Consider the following 21,409-nt stretch of genomic DNA (forward strand, 5'->3'; position numbering starts at 1 on the left):
TGAACGTAGACAGTGAGCAATTTTTAAACCATACGTCGCATTCTTTTTAGCATACGCACTCTATATATATTTTTTTTTAGGATATATCTTAAAGTCCTGTATGCCAGGCCTTCCAAACCAGTGTATTTTTCCCAGCCTTACTCAAAATCTTGATAGCGACTTTCAATGACCCTTGTTCTGCATCTAGCATGGTGCCAATTTTTATCTGCAGCTCTCCAATGAAAACAGTGGCTGTGCCAGAACAACAACTGTGGAGTTTGTCCTTACCAATTTCTCACTGTAATATCCCGGCAGGTACTTCTCGCAGATCTGCACCAGACACCAAAATGCTTGCTGTGGAAGAGACAAGAGCTGTGAGATTTGTGGTCACATCATATTTGGCATACAGTGGACTTGACTTCTCACCTCTGCTGGCATGTGCATTAGCAGGACAGCTGCAATGGGTGCCTGGGCCTGACAGTATCCTTCATCAGGCCTGTACAGAGTGTAAGCTTTTAGTACCCTGAAGAGATCTTGCTGGCTACAAAGACAAGAACATCACTCTTATACAAGGGGTGTGGGTTATGTCACCGAAACACAGCCAGACTGGGCAAGGATTGTTATTATGACCATCGGTTAGGTTTGAATTAGACTGCTGTATATAATTAACACAAATGTGCTGCAACACTATATTTATAAAGGTGGGGATGACATTTCATAGCGGCACTTTCCTGTGCCTGTACTTTCACTCTGCTTTCTTACACGTCATCTAAGAAACCTACAGAGCTCTGGTTTACATATAGCAAACAAGTTATTATGCGTGAACTGTTTACTGCCACCTTTAAAAAGGTTTCCTACTAATCAGTAAATCGGCCTATCACAATGAAGAGCCAATGGTAAAGCACAGGAAGTGGGAAGGGGTAGGCCACATGCCGAAACCCAATTGTTTTTCACATCCCCAAGCATAAGTGCAAATGCAGTGCACAGGTACATTTTAAGCCTTTTTAAACACGGGTGCTCAACCTGTGACCCTTCAACTGTTGCGGAACTACAAGTGCCATGAGGCACTGCAATCCGCTGACAGTTACAAGCATGATTGCCAAAGGCAGGTAGTTCTGCAACAGAGGGAGGGCCACAGGCTTAGCACCCATGCTTTACAATGTCAATCTAACAGCGTATACATGGGAGTAGTTGTATAAACGTGTTTTCTGCATTAGCTTATTTATCAACAACTATGAATTGTCTACAAGACCGATCATACATAGACAGATAACCTCTTGTGTACAGTCAGCCTGTCAGATTTTTACATGCTTATACTGCCTGTGGCTATAACCAGCAACAGTAATCATGGTGTTCTACCATCTAGAAAGGCTCCTCGTCCCCCCACTGGCAGAACACATTACTGCTAGTGATTTTCTTTCCTTCACCCATTGGTGGAAACAAAGAAAAAGACTAATAATCTACAGGTGCTTAAGGCACTCCTTAGAAACGCTTACCTCCTTCCCATACAATTCAGGACTAATAGCCCTGCATTGTATGCGATAAAGGAAAGAGAGACTGCCCAGAGCCTGGAGCAGGGGAGAGAAGAGGAGAGCTCCAGAGTGAGTGGCATTGTAAGCAATACGGCCGCTTCTTCCACCTCCTAGGGTGGACAAGCATTTACCATTGAAGTGCTGGAAGCACTGAATTGCATAAAAAAAAAGTTGGGTTTAAATTGTAAAAAGTTATTAGCTCTGCTTTGTCTTCTAAATGAAGCCAACACGTCTTCCTTCCCAGCAATAATTTTATCCTAATCATAGTAAAAAGGATTGTTCCCTTTTATGGTGAAAATGAAACCTGTCATGAGCGGCATGAAGATTGCCAGTGCTGACCTTCTGAGAATGCCAGTTATGTGGCTTTTATGCCAATATGCTGCATTCAATAATTGGAGTCGCTGACCCAGAACAATTACACAGCCTGTGAGGCCAATGTTTCTTTTCGGTGTACTTCCTCTCGTCAGTGACCATTCAAAATTGCCATACTGGCATTATATACTGGTTATGGACGATGCCTTTTACATGGATCATTTCTATTTCCTGCATTATTTTCAAGTAACAATAAAAAAACATTTTACTTCTAAACAAAGAAAGCACAGAGCATGCTTGCTGTCTAGTTTTACAATACAAAGCAACAGCCCTATAATTACTTTGTATTGACAGGCACAAGGTTAAAGCAATCTATACTGTTGGCAAAGAGATTTCTAATACAGCACTTAACGCTTACTAAATATGGCATTAGGCCATCGTATGATTTAATAAAAAAAATATCTGCTGTTCTCAGACCTGTAGAAATCAATAACTATAACAGAATGTGGTTATGCAGCCAGGAAAAGTCTGAATAATGCAATGCGGGCCAATGCCAGGATAAAGATATACAAAGCTGAGCTAGTTAACACAGGCCATCAAAGAATAATCGGGAAAGAACAAAGTTTTTTTTTTAAGCAAATGTTCTTTTAGAGGCAGGAAAAACTCACCCATGACCCCCTCGTGCCACAAACATTTCATGGAAAGGAAACTGCCTGTGAAGATCTCGTTCTATTATATCCAGCCATTTAGGATCACCTGCCATTGAGTCCAGCTCCTATGGGAGCAAAAGCAGCATTATGACATTGGAGTCAAATAAAGGCAAGACACATATGTTCACATAGCATTACTTCTGTTAACGCCAAATTCCAAACTTAATTTAAAAAAAGTTCCAGACTTCTGTCTTGCACCCTCAAGATATTACTTGATAAAAAAAAAAAAACACAAAACACACACAAACACACACAAACAAACACACACAAACACAAACAAACACACACAAACACACACAAACACACACAAACACACACACACACACACAAACAAACACACACAAACACAAACAAACACACACTACCTCTACTCCAAAAATCTGGTGATGCTCACATGACCTAGGACCTCTAACTTACTCTAAGTCTTATATCCAGCAGTGCCCTCTGGGTGGTATAAAGTTCGTTTCACACTCCCGTGTCCTGAAAGTCACGCGACTTGCGTAACAACTTTGCCAGGCGAATTCCAAGGGGACTTTATACGACTTTTAGAGAATGCCTTGGTAATCTTCCTGTAATGTTGGCTCCAAATCACATCAATACAGATGAGGATCCAACTGGGAGGCCACTGCCATTAAAGGCCATGGGCACAAGTTGGATAGAAGTCGCCTTGAAGTAGTACAGGAACCTTTTCTATAGTCTGAACGACGTCAGTAGTGCTAATTAACCACTTAAGGACCACCCACCACATATATACTGCGGCAGGTCGACCCTATTGCACTAAACAATGTACCTGTACGAGTCTGCGGGCATGTGCGTGCCCCTGCTGCACAGCAGAAGAGCTGATGCGCGAGTCCGGCAGACGCGATGTCCTCCGGCCACCCACGATTGCTCCTCAGAAGCAGAACTGGGATCTGCCAATGTAAACAAAGCAGATCCCCGTTCTGTCAGGGGAGTTCAGGAACAGTGATCTCTCCGTACTCCTAGCCAGTCCACTCCCCCCCCCTCAGTTAGAAATACCTCCCTAGGACACACTCTTAATCCCTTAAACGCCCCCCAGTGTTAACCCCTTCCCTGCCAGTGTCATTTATACAGTGATCAGTGGCTATTTTTAGCTGTGATCACGGTAATAAATGTCACTGGTCCCAAAAAAAGTGTCAAACGGGTCCAAATCTGTCCTCTGCAATGTCGCAGTTCCCTAAAAAAAAAAAAAATCGCTGATCATTGCCATTATCAGTAAAAAAAATTTTTTAAAAAATGGCATAAAATCTTTCCCCTATTTTGTAGACGCTATAACTTTTGTGAAAACCAACCAATCAATATACGCTTATTACTATATGCAGGATACATGTTCTAAACAAATGAAATTTTTTCTTGGATATTCCAGCAAAAAAGTATAAACTATTTTTTTTTTTAATTGTGTCTTATTTTGGTTATAGCGCAAAAGATAAAAACCACAGGAGGTGAAAAAATGGCCTGTCATTAAGGGGGTAAATCCTTTCCGTCCTTAAGTGGTTAAGACAGCTCTCATTCACCAACATGGGATTTCACATGTCAAGCGACTTCAAATCCCAAGTCACGGCTGTGTGAACTGAGCCTAAAGCAGCTTACACATGTATGTTCCAGCAGCACTAGCAGACAGGCTCATGGCTATACGGTCTGTAGTCCAGGAGTAGAGAGGGGCAGGGCAATAACCCACTTCTGCCTTGACCGCCTAGGAGATTGGAGCGGAAGTCCTCCTTTACCCCTCCCTCCCAGCAGTCTTCTAGGACATGTTACAGGTCCCAGAAGACTGCAGTACCATTCACAATGCGCAGCGTGGCTCGCGAATGCGCATCCAGCTGTGAAGCCGCAAGCTGTCACAGTTGGGCCTTCACAATTAAGATGCCAAGGACAGAAAATGAGAAGGTGAAAACAGCTGGTGTGAGCACAGTACTGTATTGTAGGACAGCTGAGTGTTTTTATTAAAAGTCAGCAGCTACAGTTTTTTTTACACAGGAGACTGAAGTTCCTCTTTAAAATTACCCTGCTCAACGCACTACTTTGAACTACAAGACCAGTCCCCTCCTATATTGCGACAAGGTGGAAAGGGGGAAGGTGTTGCTCCCTACAGCACGCCTCCCATACTAGGGATAGGAAAGGAGCAGCAACAGACTGAGAAGGTATTCTCTCTCCTCTCTCAACATCTTCCACGTCAGCAAAGGGACCGACCCGTACCGTGGCATGTGAACATCAGTTTGCTGCCTTCGCAACTTAAGGGAGGATGGTTGAGGGCTCCAAAAAAAGCAGTGTAACTGATCGCTTTTAATGCCCCCTAGCCTAAATTACCCTTAAAAATACAAATAGCAATCAGACTTGTGGTTGGGGGGCGGTTAGAAATGCAAGCTTGAGCAAAGGCAGTGAACAGGGGTGATTACATACAAACGATTGCTCCTGTTGCACTTGGAAGGAAATAAATCCACTAAACACGACCCAGTTAAGCAAACTCCCAGCGACCACCTGTAATGCACGCAATTGCGGCGCATTGGTGCACCATTTATGGAGATACAATAGTCATTGAGGAGGCCTCAAAGCCTCCTCACCGCCCGTGAAGCACCTCTGAAATGTGATCCAAACACAGAAAGCCCTCCAGAGGGGCAGCAATTTAGATACAAGTTTAAACTTGGATCAATGTTTTTTCAGTCAATGTATAAAACTGCATTAAGAGATCAGCTTTCAAACTAGATGTAGCTTTTTTTACATTAGTATATACTTACAGCAAATTTATGGGGGCTCTGGTCCATCCTTACTCTGCTTCCAGAAAGATACTGCCATGCTCTGCCACGCAAGGACGGTGGAATTCCCTTATGACACCTCAGCTTTATCTGCAGAACAAAAACTCGGTTACGCTAAAATCACCTAATCACAGAATGTCCCTATGCAATAATCAGAGACTGAAAATCGAATGTAGTAAGGAGAAGATCATAAATAAAGGGGTTCTGCGCGAACCAACACACTGGTGAAAAAAGGTAAATCACTCTAAATATATATATATATATACATATACGGTGAATGTGAACAAATGGTAAAGGATGGGATTGTGAACAGTCCCAATATGTGAAATAAATATAAAAAGTGTAAAACTCAAAAAAATTTATTAATAAAATGATTGAGCAAAAATCGAATAAATCCAAAAATTGAGGTGATCAAAATCAAAATTAAAATATAAAATGAGTGAAAAATGAGTAGAAGAGTGTCCCAATAATGGTTTGCCAAGCTGTCAGATGGTGGTCGCAGTGTAGCTGAATTTCCACTAGGCGGATAATTGACAGATGTATAGTTCACTCCCTCACCAGGCTCCCAGAACTCTTACCTCAAAACATTAATTAATATGCATCCAATAGATCCTGAGTACAACTTCTCTGTTAACCACCATAGAGATCTTCTCTCTTACTAATATCTGCTGGAGCGTCTCCTCGGCCAATTCCTAATACAGCTCCAAAACAGGGAGGGAAAAGAAAGGAACACAGGGGCTCCAATAGTGTGATATTGTAAGACTCAGGGGGGTAGTTTATTAGGAAAAAACCTGCGCTTACATCAAAACATTAAAACGAGTGCAACGAATAAAACATACGAGCGGCATCTTCAGCGCCAGCTTACGTCACTCCAGGTGTACGTTCTGTCCAATCCCTACGCGTTACGACACGGGATCACGTGTCTTCATCTGGGGGCGAAAGCCGGCGCTGAAGACGCCGCTCGTATGTTTTATTCGTTGCACTCGTTTTAATGTTTTGATGTTACCTTTTTTCACCAGTGTGTTGGTTCGCGCAGAACCCCTTTATTTATGTATTTGTGTATTGTAAACACTATTAGGTTTTGCTGCACCTTATTTGTTTTGGGTTATCACCTTTAAGGAGTCTGTAGTAGCGCGGAGGTTTTTTCTTCAGTAAGGAGAAGATGCTCATTGCACTCCAAAGAAAAAAACTTGCCTGTAACACCATGAAGGGATCTGAATGATCTTATGCATTTAAGCATCAAAATGAAATTAATTTAAGCCCAATTCAAATATTAGCAACCCTCCAACTAACCATTGGTATGGAAGAAAAAAAAAATGCTGTGGAGTTGGCCTAGAAGATTTCGGGTGACTCATGCAGATAGCAGAGGGAAGAGATAGCAGAGAGAACCAGTGCTCTGGATTGAGACAAGTACACATTGTAATAGGATAAGCTTTGTTCATATGTCATGTTGGACCACTTTTTTTTTTTTATGATGAGCCTTGAGTCCTACTTTACTAAAAAAAAAAAAAAAATCCTTGACCCCAAAGATCCAAACAACCGTCGTCCCATAACAGGCCTGAATGTCTTCTCCAAAGTAAGGGAGAAAGAAGTTGTACAACAGTTACAACATCATTTAGACACCCATAAATTACTCGATCCGTTCCAATCGGGTTTCCGTCCTGGTCACGGAACAGAAACAGCGTTGCTCAAAAAATGGGATGATGCCCTCGAGGCAGCAGACGAAGGAGAATCTTGTCTCCTGGTACTGTTGGACCTAAGCGCTGCTTTCGACACTGTAGACCATGGATTATTACTGACTCGGCTACCTGAAGTAGCCAGAGTCGCGGAATGTGGTTTATCTTGGTTCTCCTCCTTCTTGGAAAACCGATCACAAATTGTAAAACTGGGGCCTTTCACTTCTGAAAAACGAACGGTATCATGTGGAGTCCCTCAAGGATCCCCTTTGTTGCCGGTTCTGTTCAATATCTATCTCCGCCCTCTTTTTGAAATCATCAGTAAACATAAGTTAAAATTCATCCCGCAACAACATGGATACCCCCACCCATACTGGGAAAAACTATCACCCCTAGCGCCAAAGTCAAAAGTCTCGGAGTCATTTTTGACACCAACATGACAATGGATGCGCAAATAGGGTCAGTAGTCAGCGGATCGCACCATCTCCTGCGCCTTCTACGCAGACTCACCCCCTTTATTCCGAAAAAAGACATTGCAGTCGTGGTGGGAACAATTATCAATTCCAGACTGGACTATGCAAATGCCCTCTATCTCGGACTCCCCAAATACCAAATCACTCGTCTACAAGTCGTTCAAAATACGGCCGCTCGATTAGTGACTGCCAAAAAAACATGGGAATCAATCTCACCTTCACTGAGATCCCTTCTTTGGATGCCAGTAAAAGACAAATTCACTTTCAAGGCACTCTGTCTAATTCATAAGTGTATCCATGGAAACGCCTCCCAATATCTATGTGAAAAAATAAAAGCTCACAATCGTATTCTGCGATCCACCAATAAAAACCTTGTCCAGATACCCAAAGCCAGATACAAGTCCAAAGGAGATCAAAGGTTTGCAGTGCAGGGACCTCGACTGTGGAACGCTCTACCTACCACCACTCGATTGGAGTTGGACCACTTGGACTTCAGGAGAAGCATTAAAACCCATCTCTTCTGAGGCCAAAGGGTTTCACTCACGGAAGGGATTCAGCGCCCAGAGGCGATTCAGTTCGCATGTGTTGCGCTATACAAGTTATTCACTACTTTAAATGTGTAAGGGGAGATTCTGAAGCAACAAACATTGTACATAAGAAAAGTCAAATTATCATTATTTTTCTCTGTAAAAGGTAACCTAAAAATAAAAAAAATAAACACCCTACTAATTTTTGATTGCCCTCACATTTTCTAACAGTAATTGTATCATTTGCAGTCTGCCTAGCAGCAGATATGACATTACCAGACCCTTTCCCACAACTGAAAAACTCTACATTGACTTCAGCTATGGCTTTGAGCCACAATAAGTAGATTTGATGATAAAGTTATATATATAAAAAAAAAAACAACACACCACACCTTTTTCTTTACATTGCAGGCATGGTGTGCAAATGGGCTTCTTTGTGGACGGTTTTACAAAGTAGTTCGGTCAGCTGTGTAAAACCAGACCGCATTTCATCTAAAGTGTGTGGTCAGAGGCATAATAAACAACTGAGCAAAGTTTGTCTAGACAATGCACTGCCCTGCAGTCTTTAATATATCATAGCTGAGTGTTTCTATCTTCTGCAGACGTCAATCAGTGAAAATCACGAGGGGCAGGATTGAACTTGTATACGAGCATTCAGTTCCCAACAATTACTGTAATAGCAGGAGATCAAACCACAGACTGCCTTTAGGTTTATACCATATAGGACTTGGTCCAGGCTCTGCAGTGCCTTTGGCATGTGAAAAATGCTTTTAGCACGAGTATTCTTCAGTATTATTCATCCCTGTACGTCAAAACAGAGGCTGCTCTTCCAGATACGAATATCACAACTTTAAATGATAGATGCTGCATTGAGATGTTACGGGTGTTAATAGCTTCATGCTGCAGAATGTTTTTATTGTTTAGTATGGTGTAGTCAACATTTGCAAAACAAAAAACCAAAGGACGTTCCAAACTCAACTCTGTTAGGACTACAGAAAATACCGGGGTGCCATGACAGGGCTCTGAAGCTTACGTATGCATTTGCAAATATGTGCAAACTAAACCACTGTTTAACGCATTCTGTTAGACAAGATAATTCAGTTGGTTAGCAGGCTGGTCGGTAAGTTGAGCTAGGAATTGCTTTGGTTTTGATTTGCATGCGTTGCCCTTCCAGGTCAGTTATAGGTAAGGGCAGTGGCCATTTGTTTGTACTGGTGAGGGGACACACTGGACACCTTTGTTGCCATAGTGCTATGTGCTGGGTGTCCAGTGCGCCCCTGAGCCCTTGAGGGGTGGGCTCCTTCCAGGCTCACCTGCCCTCTGCCTATCCATTATAATGCATGTGCTTCTATTGTGGAAGCTCTCAAAATTTAGAGTTAGTGTAACAGGCGCTCTCCGTCGACGTATTGCGTTCCACGCTGGAGCGCATAGGGCGACCGCGCAATGACGTTATCGCCCGGCGGCGCGTGTGTTCCAGCCTGGAACGCAGAAGTGAGCTGAATCAGTGCTAGATGTACTGCACATGTCTTCCCCCTATAAAGAGGACAGCGTGTACTATTATTCCTATTATTGTCGGCCATAGCCAGCTTGGCTACAATACAACTACTATCCTTCCTAAACTGGAAACCATCCCTCACCTGGATCTGCGCTGCGGACACCGCAAGATATCCCCCACCAGGAGACCCTTCACAAGAGAATCCCATTGCTGCTGCAATACTCTGGGAAACTCATCACCTGCAAATGGATAAGTACCATTTCTGCTCTAGAATTACCCGCTTCACATATAGCCTTTACAAGTACTGTATTTAAAATTGGCTTATTTAATGCTAGCCTGCTGCTTGGGATTATACTGGCGTGTCTTCAGCTGACCGCTATGGAATATCTTAAAGGGACATATACCGTATTTATCGGCGTATACCGCGCACTTTTTTGCCCTGAAAATCAGGGCAAAATCGTGGGTGCGCGAAATGCGCCGATACCCGCGCCGAGTTTGAACCACTGCGCCGGCATATACCGAGCGCAGTACACTCGGGCAAGCTCGGCTCCTCTCGCAGTCACGTCCTGGACGTACACGAGAGGAGACGAGCCTGCCCGACTATACCAGAGTGTACTGCGCTCGGTATATGCCGGCGCAGTGGTTCAAACTTAGCGTGGGAAGCGGGGAGGACACCGCAGAAGGACACCGGACCCGACGAGGAGGACACTACCGAAGCCACAGACGGACGTCGGACCCGACGAGGCCGCCGCGCAAGACACCAAAACTGTAAGTACTAAAATGTTTTTTTTACAGGAATGCAAGTCCACTTTAGGGGTGCGCGCTATACCCCGATAAATACAGTGCTCAAATCAGCTGAGCTATACTTGCCTCTCTTATGCAAATATTACTTGCCTACAGTATTCTTATTTGCTACGTGCTTGACATTCGTTGTTGCCTGTGTACGGACTTCCGCCCTTAAATACTGAACATGTTTGTTATACCTTTTTTTGGCTAAGGTTAGAATTCTGTTGTAATACCTCCTCCCTTAGTAGCTCAACGCATTCCTATAGGCGAGAGAGATGATGTAGTGAACCCCCAAATTCCTGTGTTCTGATTCTGAGTGACGCCTGGGGTCCAGTACTGAAATCTCACATAACATAGGGAGGTGCATTGAATTCTTTCCTTAACCGCAGTTGTGGTTCATGCACGTTCACCTTAGATTGTGACAGTTAGGACTACAGAAAATGGGGTGCCTTGATGGGGGGGGGGGATCTGTAACTTATGCATATATTTGAAAATATGTGCAAACGAAACCCCCGTTTTTAACGCATACTGTTAGACAGGATAATTCAGTTGGTTGCAGACTGGTCGGTAGGTTGTGTTGGGAAATACTCCTTGCTGCAAAGGCTAGTTATAGGTGGGGGCAGTGGCCATTTGTTTGTACGGTTCAAAAAAAAAAAAAAAAAAACTTTAACCCAGTTTAATTTAACGTTGCTTAAAACTGGTTTACCAATTTGGTATTTAGAGTACCGTATTTTCCGGCGTATAAGACGACTTTTTGGATGCAAAAAAATGCATCCAAAGTCGGGGGTCGTCTTATACGCCGGGTACGGTCTCAGTGCAGCTGCGATCGTCATAATTTCAAAGCTGCGCGCCGTCTTCTCAGCGCGTCCTCGCTGTCCTGTGATAGGCGGAACAGAAATTTTCCCAGCAGCGCCTCTGTTCTGTTTTCCGCCTATCACGGATGCCTTCTCATCCTCGGACGAGATGAGAAGGCATCCGTGATTGGCGGAACATAGAACAGAGGCGCTACTGGGAAAATTTGTGTTCTGCCAATCACAGGACACGCTGAGAAGACGGCGCGCGGCTTTGAAATCATGGACGCTCGCAGCAGACGGAGACTGTCACCGGCCTGCAAAACGTGAGTGATGGCACAGTGGGGGGGGAAAGTGGGGACATGTAATGTGATGGCACTGTGGGGGCATGCAATGTGATGGCACTGTGGGGGCATGCAATGTGATGGCACTGTGGGGGCATGCAATGTGATGGCACTGTGGGGGCATGCAATGTGATGGCACTGTGGGGGCATGCAATGTGATGGCACTGTGGGGGCATGCAATGTGATGGCACTGTGGGGGCATGCAATGTGATGGCACTGTGGGGGCATGCAATGTGATGGCACTGTGGTGGCATTTAATGTGATGGCACTGTGGTGGCATTTAATGTGATGGCACTGTGGTGGCATTTAATGTGATGGCACTGTGGTGGCATGTAATGTGATGGCACTGTGGTGGCATGTAATGTGATGGCACTGTGGGGGCATGTAATGTGATGGCACTGTGGGGGCATGTAATGTGATGGCACTGTGGGGGCATGTAATGTGATGGCACTGTGGGGGCATGTAATGTGATGGCACTGTGGGGGCATGTAATGTGATGGCACAGTGGGGGCATGTAATGTGATGGCACAGTGGGGGCATGTAATGTGATGGCACAGTGGGGGCAAGTAATGGCACAGTGGGGGCATGTAATGGCACAGTGGGGGCATGTAATGGCACAGTGGGGGCATGTAATGGCACAGTGGGGGCATGTAATGGCACAGTGGGGGCATGTAATGGCACAGTGGGGGCATGTAATGGCACAGTGGGGGCATGTAATGGCACAGTGGGGCTTGGAAAAAAAGGGGGTAGTCTTATACAGCGAGTATATCCCAAAACCAAACATTTTCCTGGAAAATTAGGGGGTCGTCTTATACGCCGAGTCGTCTTATACGCCGGAAAATACGGTACAAGGTTAAATCAAGATCCTGTTTTATTGACCTCTACGTAGGTCTCAGCCTCACGTAAACTTGCCAGTCTTTCCAGCCAAACCATGGCCCATTATAATGATCCACATAGGAAATGGGATGTTGCGTGAACAATATTTAGGGACCTAAAAATAAAGTATATCCCAAAACAAGGTGCTCTGAGCACACCCTAGCATGCTGCACCCAGATGACTGGGTGAGGGTGTGTGCGCGATTATCAGATAGTACAGTATAAACATAAACATAGGACTCCACCTTTTTGTGCCTTTTTGCCATCCATTTATCCCAGTTGGAAAGCATGTCCAGCCATTTTGCTTCCCTCTGTCGTAACACGTCAACTGGCACCTCCTCTTCCCTGTGAAAGAACACATTTGCTTTACAACACATATTGGCCAATTCAAAGTACAATGTGAAATGCAGACTGGAGAAGACAATCAAAATTCAAGCGGGAAAAAATAAAATAAAAAATTATTGCACCTCATCAAACCTCAAAATCAAACAAAAAATTGTAAAAATAAGACTATGAAAAGGTTAACACACGCACACACTACACCCCCCATTCCGACCCCTGACGACTTACCTCCATTGGACAATTAGCTTTTACTGCTCGTGCAGCGGTCCAGGGATTTAAAAATGCGGTCTCATTTCCCTTAGGCTCCATTAACATTTGGTGTTTTGGGATCTCAGACAGAATCGCAGCAATTAGCACCGCAACTGCCAAAGGCAGGTTTGGGTGCCATTAGTTCTCAATAGCACCTGAAACGCGGTGTGGTTTTGGTGCAATAAATCTCACGGCAATCGCAGTATACCACAACATGCAAAGCTCGTGGCCCAAAATAATCTCTGCCATCTTTTTGGACGACAGGCTTTGCGCGCTGTGGTTTGAAACGATAATCGTGGCAAAACTGCTCCGTGTTTAAAGCGGGGGTTCACCCGAAAAACACATTTTTAACATTAGAATGAGGCTAATTACGGGAAGCACAATCGGGTGTTTTTTTTTAAATCAATGCAGTACACACCTTTTTAGAGATAGATGTTCTCCGCTACTTCCGGGTATGGGCTGCGGGACTGGTTCCTATTTCATTGACAGCCTTCCGATCGTTGCATACAGCGCGTCACGAGTTGCCGAAAGTAGCCGAACGTCGGTGCGCAGGCGCCGTATAGAAGCGCATCGACTTTCGGCAACTCGTGACGCGCTGTATGCGACAATCGGAAGGCTGTCAATCAAATAGGAACGCCCAGTCCCGAAGATCATACCCGGAAGCCGCGGAGAACATCTCTCTCTAAAAAGGTATCTACTGCATTGATTAAAAAAAAAAAAAAAAAAAACACACCCGATTGTGCTTCCCACAATTACCCTCAATCTAATGTTAAAAATAAAATTTCGGGTGAACCCCCGCTTTAAAAAGGCACCATTGAAAATGAATAGCACCCGAAACCGTGTTTTGCGATTGCAGTGCAATTCTGCCTGAGATCCCAAAACAGCAAATGTGAATGGAGCCTTAGGGGCAATGGGAAAGATCAGGATACAGATTAGTCAACGCTGGCATGGAACCGCTTTGACCAATTGAAATCACTTTGCTCTGTCCTGGCATTTCTAAGGAAAGAAGGGGGAAGAAAACCTGCAGCTTCGAAATCCCTGGACTGCTGCATTGGTTGCGTGGGCAGTAAAAGCTAATCATCCATCCTTTTCACTTTCTTGTGCAAAGATAAGCTAAAACTTTAAAGTGATTGTAAAGGCAGGATTTTTTATCTAAAGTGTTTCAAGATAAAAAGCCTTCTGTGTGCAGCAGTCCCCCTCAGCCCCCTAATACCTGAGCCCCATCTCTATGCAGAGATGTTGCACAAGAAACTCGGCTGTCCAGGACTCTCCCTCCCGATTGGCTGAAACACAGCAGCAGGCCCAATTGGCTCCCACTGCTGTGAATTAAATTCAGTGAGCCAGTGAGGAGAGGGGGTGGGGCCGAGCCACAGCTCAGTGTCTGAATGGACAAAGAGCAGCAGCTCGGGCGCCCCCATAGCAAGATGCTTGCTGTGGGGGTCACTCAGCAAGAGGGAGGGGCCAGGAGCACCAGGGAGACACCTGAGAAGAGGAGGCTCTGGACTGCTCTGTGCAAAACCATTTCACAGAGCAGGCAATTAGAACAGGTTTTTTTTTGTTTGTTTAAAAACAACACACAAGACTTTAGTATTCCTTAGAATAAACAAAAATGTTGTGGCTGCATTTTCTTTTTTATGCCCCCCCCCCCTCTTTATTTTCATCTGGCGATCCTGCCAGCAAGACACTTCCTGTCTTAGGGTGTCTCCAGTCTGGATGGAGAAGCAACAGACACCTTTGGACAGCAGTATTGTTAATCTGGGGAGAAGATAGTGTTTGATGGGCTAGTGCAGGGATATGCAATTAGCGGACCTCCAGCCGTTGCAAAACTACAAGTCCCATCATGCCTCAGCCTCTGGGTTCATGCTTGTGGCTGTCAGTCTTGCTATGCCTCATGGGAATTGTAGTTCTGAAACAGCTGGAGGTGTGCCAATTGCATATCCCTGGGCTAGTGGATTTAGATGGACTTGACTAACAAAATAAAGCCAAACTCCAGCAAACGTTTTTCTTTTTGGATGGTTTTACATACACAAATAAAACGTTGACCATTTTAAGCACCCCTTTTAGTGTTACATGGTTCATCTCAACCCTCTGACTGCTACTTTTGCTGGACAGCTTGGTCTGTTAAAGGAAATTGGAAAAACAAACTTCCTGGCTGGATCACCAGGTCAAAAAAAAAAAGGAACCTAGGAAAAAAAAAAAAAAAAAAAAAACAACACACAAAAAAACACACACACACACACACACACACACACACACACACACACACACACTACAAAATGCAGTCACTACATCTAAAAGGTTGCTAGGCTACAACAAAAATATATATATTTTATATTATTATTATTATATATTTTTATATAACTTAAAAATAAAATGATATGATATATTAAACCAATTAAAGGCTGTTTATCCAATTTACACATCTGCTTCATATAAAGTCCCGCCTCTTGCCCCTCTTTAAATAATAAATATATGTTTTTAGGTTTTCAAACCACTTTCAGCTTTCATCAGCCCACTGACAAAGCGAGAATGTTGACCGGTTCTCAAATAACTGCTGCACTCCATTTTACAACTACAGACCATTCATTCTACACAGACGTGTACTGTGACTGTTAAATTGCAGTTGTAATACATGTCACACAACTATTCTGTCTATAGTAAAAGAAGGAGACGGGGTGGCGATATAAGAAAGCATCTGGTACTAATGCATAACGAAAGGACGTGGCAGTCTGAGTAGTAATAACATCCTACACGGATATACAGTTCTGTATACAGATAACTGCCTGTAGCTCCTGGAGGATGACTGAGAACAGAGTCCAATAAATGATTACTTTAGTCTGCCACATAGGAAACTAGATTTAAAGAGAAACTTTAGTTTTGTTGAGCAAAACATGTCCTCCAAGTCAGCTACACACACTATATATTTAATATATATATTGCCTGCCATCCTTTTCTACACGCAAGCAATTAGCCAAAAATAACTCCAAGTGTTATTTACCGGAGGAGACTGCAAAGGTTACTGCATTTCATGGAACAGGAGGATGCCCGTTAGCCTGCTTATGTGCCCATTCTAAAAGTGGCGGGTGAGGATTCTCGGAAATTCTGTCTATACACCAAGTAGTGTTGCAATGGTTGGAATTTTCTTTCCTATTTTGCCGTGTATTGTATAAAAAATAAATATAAATTATATATATATATATATATATATATATATATATATATATATATATATATATATATATATAGATATAGATATAGATATAGAGCTTTTTTTCTGGGGGAACTTGGGGGAACCGAGTTCCACCACCTCTGGCTCAGACCCTTTGGTGCCCGCTCACCACAATCACTTGTAAACACAGAAGTCTGGTTTCTGTGTTTACAAGTGACAGCTCTGCACTCTGTGTGTAACCCCCCTGAACTCTGCACTCTGTATGTAATGCAATCCTGGTATTTAATGCCCCTTTAAGACCCTTCTACTGTTTGTGAAATCTGAACGGGGTCGTGGTTGAGTTCCTGCACCTTTTTTCTGAGAAAAAAAACTCTGTGTGTGTGCGTGTATATATATATATATATATATATATATATATATATATATATATATATATATATATATATATATATATATATATATATATATATATATATATATATATATATATATATATATATATATATATATATATAAAACCTTATAGCAAAATGGAAAGCTAATGTGTAGCAACTGGCTAGCAAATTACATTTGTTACATTTTTTTATTTTATTTTTTTAACAGAACTGGAGTTTGTACACTGCTGCTTCTAAAGCCACGTTTAGGCGCTTTTTTTTTTTGCCAAAGCCCCTGACCACAGCACAAAAGCAAAATCTGGTGCAGCTGTCCATTGTAGTCAACTTGTTCAATTAAGCTTTGATTTATAAAAAAAAAAAAAAAAATGGAAACGGATTGGTTTCTATGCAGGGCTGCACCAGATTTTGCACTCTCCAGTTTTAGTAAATCCACCGCTATGTACATAAACTTTTATCAGAGTTTAGGAGCAGCAAAGTTTAGAGGCAGTTAGAATCGCATTTAGGAGCTTTGAGCATAAAAAAAAAAAAAAAACGCTTCTAAACGCACATAGGTGTGTTTAGCACTTAGCTTTTATTCATTTCAGTGCACAGAAGACAATTACAATTTTGCCCAATGAAATTAACTCCTGAACACCAAATGGCGATATAAAAAAAAACTGGTTCAGAAAATAAAAAAAAAATATAAAAACAATTAAGCTTTGGTGAGTTTTTAGCTCCGATTTTCTCTGGTCAGGAGAAACAGCGTTTACAAGAAAGCTGTGTGCATGAAGCCTAACCGCTTGTGGACAGACCCTGTCTGGTAAATAGTTACGACATATAATGAACAGCTAGAACTACAGTATGTGGGTAGATAATTTCTAAACTAGAAGTAAGGTGTGCCAAGACCTGTGGGGTAGTTACAATAAGCCGAATAACACTCACATAATATCACATTCAAAGTACCCAAATAATACTTAAAAATACTACTGAACTTAAAAAAGTCCCCCTGCAGATTGATGCCATAATGTGCTAGTACATTACAGAGATCTCCAGCGCCAAGCTATCACTGCTCCAGGTGCTTCCATCTTAACCCGGTCTTCCTTCTGGGTTCATGCTCTCCGCCTGCTTGAATGGCTGGGCCGCGGTGACGTCACTCCTGTGCATGCACACGGGAGTCACTATCATGGCACAGTGCGTTCTGCAACCCATGGCGCAGTTTAGACAGTTTCCAATGCACCTACAGATGAGAATTCTAAGCTTGCCAGTAGGGAAAAGGGAAAAAGTAGGATTTAATAAAAAAAAAGAAAAAAAAAAAAAAAAAAAAGAAGGATACGCTTGTATCCCGGGTGAGCATGTCCATAATATATTGCATGTATGAGGTCTGTATACTAGATAATTCTAAAATCACTGTAAGACCTCATTAACACGGGGTGATGACATGTGTGTCCTGTGCAGAGCCATCTTTTACCACCATGGGAATGTACAGTTGTTGCATGCTTCCCCGTGCCGGTGTTCCATCGAGAAATGCCCCTGATGGGTCTGCGCATGTGCAGTACCAAACGTCACTCCAGCTGATATGTTGATCAGCTGGCGTGATGTCAACACAGTGCATGCGCAGATCGTCACAGGCATTATTCAACGCTATGCAAAAGCTGTTGCGGGGCGGATTATATGCGTGTTGCAACCTCGCCCTTAGACGCAGGCAAAACCCAACGTTCAACACACCAAACCCGTCCAACACATAGGAAACCCGCTCTGCAAGGCACAATCTGACAAATACATTCTCCCTCCGCTGTTTGCATAGCTTTGAATACTGCCCGTCTAATACTCTCTCCAGTCGAAAAATGCCTCAGACGATCTGTGCATGCACTGTGCCGACATCACGCTAGCTGATCAATATATCAGATGGAGTGACATTTGGTACTGCGCATGCACAGACCCATCAGTGGCATTTCTCAATAGGACACCAGTAAATAATGGCTCTGCACGGGGTATACAGCCAATCACCCCTTGTGAATAGGGACCAAAATAAACGGCTTCTCTGTGCAACTTTGATATGCACAAAACTTCTAATCACGGACAAATCCATCATCTACAAAACCTCAGTGCAAAATGATGAATCCCATAAATAATGGTGCATAGCATAAAAAAAAAAAAAAGAAAACGAAATTACTGCATCAATGGTGCATGAACACCCACCTTACATATTAATGATAAGACGTGTAAAACCCATGTAAAATGTGTCGATTTTAACGCACCATAGAAAGGACTAAATGAAGCTCAAGAGATTCTGAAAACAGAAAGCGATTGGGATTTTTTTTTTTTTTTTTTAAATATAGGAAATTTGGAATACAAATCATGTGCTGTTCAAGGGTTTTTTTTTGTTACCATAATTGTCTCCACTGAAGGACAAAAACAAAACAATACTTTCCACGCCAATAAACATTGGGGAAACCAAGCAAGCATAAAGCGATAATGGTTCATTTGCATACAATGAACAGGAACCTGTTCACTATAGCGTTCAGTGTGGAGGAAATGGCTGCACGTGCGCACCGCGTAAACAACTGCACACTACAGGAACACGCTTACTGCTTGGATACAACAGTGTGATGCTGGTATCAGACAAGATGCAAATTAACGTAAATCACAATAAATCCCATTGGATGATCACCATGGTTTCTAAAAATGTAATGTAAGCCAAGCAACAACGGGTTTTACTAAAAGAAAGAAAAATGTAACTTTATTTATATTATAATTATATAGATGTATACATACACAATGTTTTTTGGGGTATTTGATCATTTGAACTATTTTAACAAGAGGCACTGTTTTTTTTTTTTTTTTTAATACAAAGTATATATATATTTAGTGTGTGTGTGTGTTAGTGTGTTAGTGTGTGTTAGTGTGTTAGTGTGTTAGTGTGTTAGTGTGTTAGTGTGTTAGTGTGTTAGTGTGTTAGTGTGTTAGTGTGTTAGTGTGTTAGTGTGTTAGTGTGTTAGTGTGTTAGTGTGTTAGTGTGTGTGTGTATATATATATATATATATATATATATATATATATATATATATATATATATACATACACATATACACACACACACACACACACACACACACACATATATATATATATATATATACACACACACACACAGGTGGCAGCAAGTACCTCTAATAAATAAGGTAAATCAATAAAGACTTGTACAGACCTTCAAGTGCAAAGAATGTGAATGCTTATTTAATACTCCACGGTGATCAAAAAGCGTTATGTAGAACAGCTGGTAGACAGTTGGAATGTCAATATTAACAGATCTCAGGGGCATGCATACCGGTAAAACATATGAGGAGTTCTATTCTTCCAGGCATGTGTTCAGCCGACATCCTATGATTAAAAGCTTAGGTTGGATAGACAACCTAATCGGAGTTTCCAATCATGGCATGTAGGCTGCAATATGAAGATCGGTATGATTTGTATACATTTTTCATTGTCTTCCGCACTTCCTGAAGAAGCAGTATATGTGAAACGTGTTGAAAATAAGATCCAGCTCTCGTAAGACAGAAAGAAAGGGTTTCTGTACAATACATAACTATAAGTAGCTGACAGGGGGGGTATAATAGGGCAAGGATTTGGGTGGAAGACTTTAAATACTAAAACAAGTGCATACAATGTTTTATGATGTGTTTTTAATGAATGTTCTATATTTGAAAAAAGGGAACACTGATGTGTGGCTCATATTGAAGGGACTCCTAAGAAGTCCCATTGTACATATTCAAAGCGGAGTTACGCCCTCCCAGCAAAGAATTAAAAAAGTCAGCAGCTATACATACTGTATCTGCTGACTTTAAACATTAGGACCTTAAAAGTGGAGGTTCACCCGGAAATGTAAATTTTTAACATTAGATTGATGCTCATTTTGTCAAGGGGAATCGGGTAGTTTTTTAAAAAAAGAAGCAGTACTTACCGTTTTCGAGATACATCTTCTCCGCCGCTTCCGGGTATGGGCTGCGGGACTGGGCGTTCCTACTTGATTGACATTCTTCCGACGGGCTTCCGACGGTCGCATCTATCGCGTCACGATTTTCCGAAAGTAGCCGAACGTCGGTGCGCAGGCGTCGACGTTCGGCTTCTTTCGGCTACTTGTGACGCGATGTATGCGACCGTCGGAAGCCTGTCAATCAAATAGGAACGCCCAGTCCCGAAGACCATACCCGGAAGCGGCGGAGAAGATCGCTCTCTAAAACAGTAAGTACTGCTTTGATTTAAAAAAAAAAAAAATACCCGATTCCCCTTGACAAAATGAGCATGAATCTAATGTTAAAAAAAAAATTACAGCGATGTCGGTCACCCAGCCGATGTTTCCATCAGCTCTCAGGTGCATGCCGCCATTGCCTGCAAGGGAAATCGGCAGTAAAAGTCATAGCCGTTTGCCTACTGCACATGCTCGTAGCTCTCTGAATGGTCCAGCAGCTGGGGGAGGAGGAGGAAGTGGGGACAGGTACCTGTCAAAACCAGGTACCAGCTCCCGCCAAAAGGTGCCAAATTGGACAGGCGATCGCCTGGAACCTGTCACATGTCCCAGGCGATCGCCTACAGGGAGGGGCTGCCAAAAGGCGATTAGACTATTCGCCTTAGCAGCCCCTTGGCGGAAGGAGGAAGTGGGAAAGGAAGTCCCACTCCTCCTGAAGCCCCCACTCCTCCCCCCAAAAAAATTACATGCCAAATGTGGCATGCAAGGGGGAGAGGAGTGGATTAAAGGAACACTAAAGGTTCGTTTTTTTTATTAGATCAATTGATTGCTGTAAGCTAGAGCATTTAAATATCACTTACCTCGTTTTTCCTTTTGACCTCCAAAATACTGTACAGTAATCCAGGTTTGAAAATGCCATTTCCTGTCTCTCCTCTTCTTGCTTTCCACCAGAATCTGGGCCGTTTAGCATGGTGGAAAGCAGAATGTGCTCACCCCCTCCCTATGACTACAGCCCTGCGTGAAGATGCTCTCTTATC

The 21,409-nt window shown here is 42.8% G+C and overlaps 1 protein-coding gene across 1 annotated transcript in view; it reads right to left on the bottom strand.

The window, feature by feature from the left end:
* TBC1D10A (TBC1 domain family member 10A) overlaps window positions 1–21,409 on the bottom strand; it is a 91,145-nt gene that overhangs the window by 28,534 nt on the left and 41,202 nt on the right. The window contains exons 2-6 of the mRNA XM_040352008.1: window positions 12,517–12,616; window positions 5,287–5,394; window positions 2,492–2,598; window positions 406–520; window positions 268–333 (exon numbers count right to left, since the gene is read on the bottom strand). Of these exons, the coding sequence (XP_040207942.1) occupies window positions 268–333; window positions 406–520; window positions 2,492–2,598; window positions 5,287–5,394; window positions 12,517–12,616 (496 nt within the window). The remainder of the gene's footprint in view (window positions 1–267; window positions 334–405; window positions 521–2,491; window positions 2,599–5,286; window positions 5,395–12,516; window positions 12,617–21,409) is intronic.

The sequence above is a fragment of the Rana temporaria genome, chromosome 1 (genome assembly GCF_905171775.1).
Source record: "Rana temporaria chromosome 1, aRanTem1.1, whole genome shotgun sequence".
NCBI lineage: Eukaryota > Metazoa > Chordata > Amphibia > Anura > Ranidae > Rana > Rana temporaria.